The sequence below is a fragment of the Fukomys damarensis genome, unplaced genomic scaffold (genome assembly GCF_012274545.1).
Source record: "Fukomys damarensis isolate Sample0158 unplaced genomic scaffold, DMR_v1.0_HiC HiC_scaffold_14, whole genome shotgun sequence".
NCBI lineage: Eukaryota > Metazoa > Chordata > Mammalia > Rodentia > Bathyergidae > Fukomys > Fukomys damarensis.
The window spans coordinates 52,640,230-52,646,229 of NW_022900926.1; the positions used below are offsets into that span (position 1 = coordinate 52,640,230).

At 38.7% G+C, this 6,000-nt stretch overlaps 1 protein-coding gene across 3 annotated transcripts in view; it reads right to left on the reverse strand.

Moving 5' to 3' along the window:
• The window catches only part of Rars2 (arginyl-tRNA synthetase 2, mitochondrial), a 104,282-nt gene that overhangs the window by 29,521 nt on the left and 68,761 nt on the right, over positions 1-6,000 (reverse strand). For all 3 annotated transcript variants that reach the window (XM_033763379.1, XM_010633274.3, XM_019208827.2), the window contains exons 14-15: positions 646-770; positions 20-87 (exon numbers count right to left, since the gene is read on the reverse strand). In XM_033763379.1, the coding sequence (XP_033619270.1) occupies positions 20-87; positions 646-770 (193 nt within the window). The remainder of the gene's footprint in view (positions 1-19; positions 88-645; positions 771-6,000) is intronic.

Below are 6,000 nucleotides of genomic sequence, written 5' to 3' on the forward strand. Positions count from 1 at the left end.
AGAAGGAGTCTTAAAAGACCTGAATAATAAGTGCTGCGAGCCCAACTCTCTCTGCAGTCTCCTGTGGGTTCTCAAGTTGTTTACTTGCTGAAACAGATAAAAGCAGCTATATTTTAAATGCATAACGCCATGTCCAATCATGGATCAAAGTGAAGACAAAAATCTGCCAAAACAAGTTCAAAGTTGGCACTTTACTTCACTAATTTAGGTTAACTTATATGATAAAATGCATTTACCTTGCTTACATTAAAGGGAAGAAATATAAATACATTTTTCTTACAAGTATTCCTTGTTAAGACATTAGCTATAGCGGCTACCTATTTTTTCAAGGATGAAGGTTAAACAAAGATATGAATTTGAAACATATCCAATTTATAATACAGAACGTTCACATGAGGACTCAGATTACAGGAGAATAATAACAAAGCTGTCTACCAAAAGAACACCAAGGTTATATGAATTCAGATTAATAAAATGAATAACTGTGCAGTACATCTAAAAACTCGGGCACCTAAAATTAGTGATAGTTACTTTTGACACAGTCTGTGACAGTTCAGTAGAGGGACAGTAATAATAAATCAACACTGCCCAAATGTCGAACCCCCCCCCAAAGCATGACATTAATAACAAAAAAAGTAGATTTACTCTTAATGGAAGCCATGTTCTGTAGCATCTTTAGTCGAATCTCATTTAAGACATCTTCTAGAAAAGTGACTTCTCCTCTGCGGGTCTTCATTCCCTGCACTATTCCAAAGGGCACATGCTGGCACCTGCAAAAGAGCATTTTGTCAACCTAAAGCTACAAAAAAGCTAGAGATCTGAGTACGTCATATTATTCTTTCAGAGTAGTTTAAACTTTAACCCTAGCAGGTTTAAAAAATGAAAAAAATGAGACCTCCAGCACCCTGGGCCTTCATCAGAGCAGACCAGTGAGGACTGTCCAGCTGTGCAGGCACCTCTGCAGCATACCACCCCAACGCACTCTCAGGCCTTCTGGTTGTGCTGGTGTACCTGGATCCACACTGCAGAGGCACAGGTGGTCATAAAGGCCATTTTACTGAGCTCCAGAAGATAGAATGGAAGTGAACAACTGCAATAAAGGCACACCAGACCTCCGCAGTTGATAAGTTGGAGGGATGAACACCTTCTATCAGAACTTGACTATCTTCATGGAAGGCCAACGGGAAGCTGCATTAGAACTTTGCAGAGTTCAACCCTGCAGGAGGTCAGGGAGCTCAACTTGGGCCTTGCAAGCCAGAATTCAGCCTGAATCTCAGGGGTTTGCGAGTGGCTAGCTGAGAGTAACTGACTTAGTTTTGCAGAATGCTGACCACATTATCTACTGTGACAGCACAGATACAAAATGAAAGAGGCTCTTCAAAATTTTTTCTTTCTTTTCCTCCTATTATTAAAATTTTATGTTTTCCCATTATGCAAATTCTTCCATTCATCTTTTTCCCAGTCTCTTGCTTCCTGACATCTTCATCTCTCTCTCTCTTTTTTTTTTTGGTTCCTGTTCCTGCCCTAATTCAGATTTCTTCTTTTTCCTTTGCTCAATTGTCAATAGTTTCAAAGGAAAGTGAGTACAATTTATAGCTTCCCTATTACTGTTAAGTTGTTCTAGTCTTGCCTTTGTTCTTGCACTCTTGTCTTTCCCTCTTCAATAGTTTCCTAGAGTTCGAGTGATCATCCTGTGTCCTTTGGCTTCACTTGAAACTTTCTCCTATTCTTTTACCTATCTGTTCCTCTTCTCCCAACTCCTTCTAAGTCCCCATCCTGAAGGGTAAAGTTGCTAATATTGAAGAGTTTATTCACCATAAACATATTTTGGGCTGGTCTTCAATTTTAATTCACATGGTTAAAGGTGATAGATCAATATAATAACTACAACCGATGATCAATTTCTGTGCTTGAAGCTATTGTGTTACTCATTGTACCAACTGGGCAAAAGGGTTTTGAATGATTTAATGAGCTGTCCTTTCTGATATGAAAATGAGTCTCAGAGTCATTAGAGACTCAAAACCTAAAAAGCAGGTAAAACAGGAAGAGCAAAGTTCTAACCCAGAAAATAAACCAAGAACAGCCCAACAAAAATAAAAACGAGAAGACACTTAAACAAGGCACAAATACAAACTTCCAGTTAACCAAAGGCAAATTCTAGGGGGAAAGAGGTGGAAAAGTCTGACAATCAACCACCAGGACACCCTGAACTCATAGCACAGGAAGTAACAGATCAGTCAGGCTCTAGAAAAATTCAAAACAGAAGTAATTTCTGAAATAACCGCAGAAATGGTGAGCACAATGATTAGACAAAGGACTATTATCTAAAATATATAAAGAACTCAAAACAATCATCCCCCCCAAATATAAAGACCCAATTCTAAAATGGGCATCTGAAATGAACAGACATTTCTCAGACAAACAAGTAAAAGCATCAAGTAAATATACAAAAAAAATTCGATATCACTGGTCATTCAAGAGATGCAGATGAAAACAACACTGAGATTCCACCTCACCCCAGAAAGAATGGGTATCAGGAAATCAAGCAATAACAAATGTTAGCGTGTTGTGGGGAGAAAGGAACCCTTCTCCATTGTTGGTGGGAGTGCAGACTGGTGCAACCACTATGGAAATCAATATGGAGATACCTCAAAGAACTAGGATTAGAGGTTCCATTTGATCCAGCAATCCCTCTACCAGGTATCTTTCCAAAGAATTATATCACTGTGATACATGTGTACTCATGTTTATAGCAGCACAGTTTGTAATAGCTAAAACTTGGAAAAAGCCCATTTGCCCATCAGTTGGAGACTGGATAAAGAAGATGTGGTTTTTCTATAAAATGGAATAGTACTCAGCCACAAATAATGAGAAATTAGAGTCATTCATAGGAAAATGGATACATATTGAGGATATACTAAGTGAAATAAATTTCACACATGTATAAATACCGAATAGTTTCTCTAGTGTGAAAAAGTATAATGCTAAGTAAGATCCTACGGATATAACTGACAATGTGAAATAGGACGAAAAGGGCTAAAGGTATAGAGGGAGTACGAAGGGTAGGGGAAAGGTAATAAGGGTAAAGAAATATAAACATAAGAAAATGAAAAAAAGGAAATAAAGTATTTATAAATAGGGAAGAAAGGAGGGGGTAAAGGGAGGGCAGGGGTAAGGGGGGAAAAATGAGAACCAAGACCTGTTATGTAAAGGTACAAGATCCCAATGTTGAATGTTCCTGTATTGTATACCTAAAATGTACCAATAAACTCAATGAGGAGAAAAAAAAAAGAATGAGAAATTAGAGTCATTCATAAGAAAATGGATGCATATTGAGAATATACTGTTAAGTGAAATAAATAAGTCATGCATGTGTAATACTGAATAGTTTCCCTGGTGTGAATAAACTATAATAGTACATAAGATCCTAATGGTATAATTGACAATGTGAAATAGGAAGAAAAGGGCTAAAGGTGTAGGGGAAGTGGGAAGCTAGGGGAAAGGAAATAATGGAAAAGAAAATCTGAGAAAACGAAAACATGGAAATAAAGTTTTTGTAAATAGGGAAGGGAGGAGGGGGTGAAGGGAGGGCAGGGGCAAGGGAAAAAAATGAGAACCAAGACCTGTCATGTAAAGGTACAAGATCCCAATTATGAATATAACTGTACTATATACCTGAAATGTACCAATAAATTCAATGAGAGAAAAAAAATGGCCAAAACTGAAAACCTTCACAGTAAAATCAGGAACAAGACAAGGATGCCCACTATCACCACTCCTGTTCAATATATTTCTGGAAATATTAGCCACAGCAATTAGAAATGAGAAAGAAACAAAAGCAATAAAGACAGAAAAGAAAGAAGTTAAACTGTCATTACCTGCTGACAATCTGACACTCTACACAGAATATCCAAAAATTCTGCCAAAATAATCCTAGACTTAATTGACACTTTCAGCTTAGTAGCTGGATTACAGGGTCAACATTCAAAAATCAGTAGCCTTCTTGTACACAAATAACAGACTCACTGAGAGAGAAATTAGAGAAATAATGCCTTTCAGAACAGCATCCAAAAAAATGAAGCATCTAGGAATCAGTCTAACCAGGGAAGCAAAAGACCTCTACACTGAAACTATAGTACTCTGAAAAAAAGAGATCAAAGAGGATATAAGAAAATGGAACGATATCCCCTGCTCCTGGGTAGGAAGAATCAACATAGTGAAAATGGCCATACTACTAAAACTGCTATACAGATTCCATGTAAACCCGACTGAAATTCCAACACTATATTTCACAGAACTAGTGAAAATAATCCAAAAATTCATTTGGAACTCCTAGAATAACTAAAGCAATTCTAGACAACAGAGACATGGTAGGAGGTATCACAATCCCCATCTTGAAACTAAACTACAAAGCCACTGTGATAAAAACAGCATGGTACTGGCAAAGAAAAAGACCTGAGGATCAGTGGGATAGGAAGATACAGAAACAACTTCAGATGTACCCAACCATCCTCAGTGGAGGAAAGTCTCTTTAATAAATTATGTTGGAAAAAGTGCATTTCAATCTGCAAAAGATTAAAACTAGAACCTTATCTTTCACCATGCACTGAACTAAAATCCAAGTGGATTAAAGATCTAAATATTAAAACAGAAACACTAAACTTGCTGGAAGATAAGTTAGGCAGAACTCTTGAAGACATTGGCATAGGAAAAGACTTTATGAACAAATTCTCAGTAGAACGGGAACTAGCACAAAGAATCAACAACTGGGATCCCTTCTTATTAAAAAGCTTCTGTACTGCAAAAGAAACCACTAAGAAAACTGAAAGACAACCTACAATGTGGGAAAAAACTTTTACCAGCTGCTCCTCAGACAAAGTACTATTATCTGGAATATATAAAGAACTCAAGGCCATCGCTCAAGCGCCGGGAGGCAGCCTGGGCCCCGATCCACCGCGGGAAGGAGAACCATGCCTGCTCCCGACCCAGCAGCCATCACTCAAGCGCCGGGAAGGTAGCCGCGTGGGCACCCCTGAACCCCCATAAGCCCCCCCTCCTGACTGTACCAGTCTTTGGACCCACTCTGCAAAGAAAGAGGTGGTCATCAAGGGTATTTTTCTGAGTTCCCAACTTTGAACATCTTTAAAGAAAGGGCGTGGGAAACCTGTAATAGAACGTTGCAGAGTTCAACCATTCAGAAGGTTGAGGAACTCAATCTGGGCCTTGCAGCCGGAGGTCAGCATCATGGGGTTCAGCCATCAGCTAACTGAGATCAGGGGTCTTGCATCCTCGCTCTGTCTGAGCCATTAAATGGTAAATACACTATATTGAAATTTTGTTCACTGCAGACATGTTCTGGACTGCTTCTTGATTTCAATTTAATTCAAATGATTTAAGGGTGATAGACTAGTGACTACCACAGGTGGTCAGTGTCCAAGTTGTGCTTGATCTTAATGTGTTGCTGATTGTATCAGTTGGGGTAAAGCATTGCCGTTGATTTGATGAGCTGTTTTCTCTGATGTTATGAAGATGAGAATGTCTGTGGGTCATTAAGGACACAGAAGCTAGAGCGCAACTATATCAGGAAGATTTGGGTGATAATCCAGAGATTAAACCAAGGACAGTCCGACAACAAAAATTAAAATGAGAAAACACTTAAGCAAGACACAAGGACAGACTTCCAGTTTACCAATGGCAAGCAGTAGGGCAAATGAGGATGAAAAGGCCGATAGTGAACCACCAGGACACCCTGAACTCAAAGCACAGGAAGTAACAAAACAGATCAATCAGGCTCTGGAAAAATTCAAAACAGAAATAATTTCCCAGATAACCACAGAGATAGTGAGCAATATGGAAGACGTGATTCGAGACTCTAGAGCAGAAACTGATAAAAAAATAGATGAGCTCAGGACCATGATAGAAGCCATGAAGGCCCAGCATAAGAAAGAAATGGAAAAAATAAACGCTCAACATAGGAAAGAAATGGAATCCATAAAACAG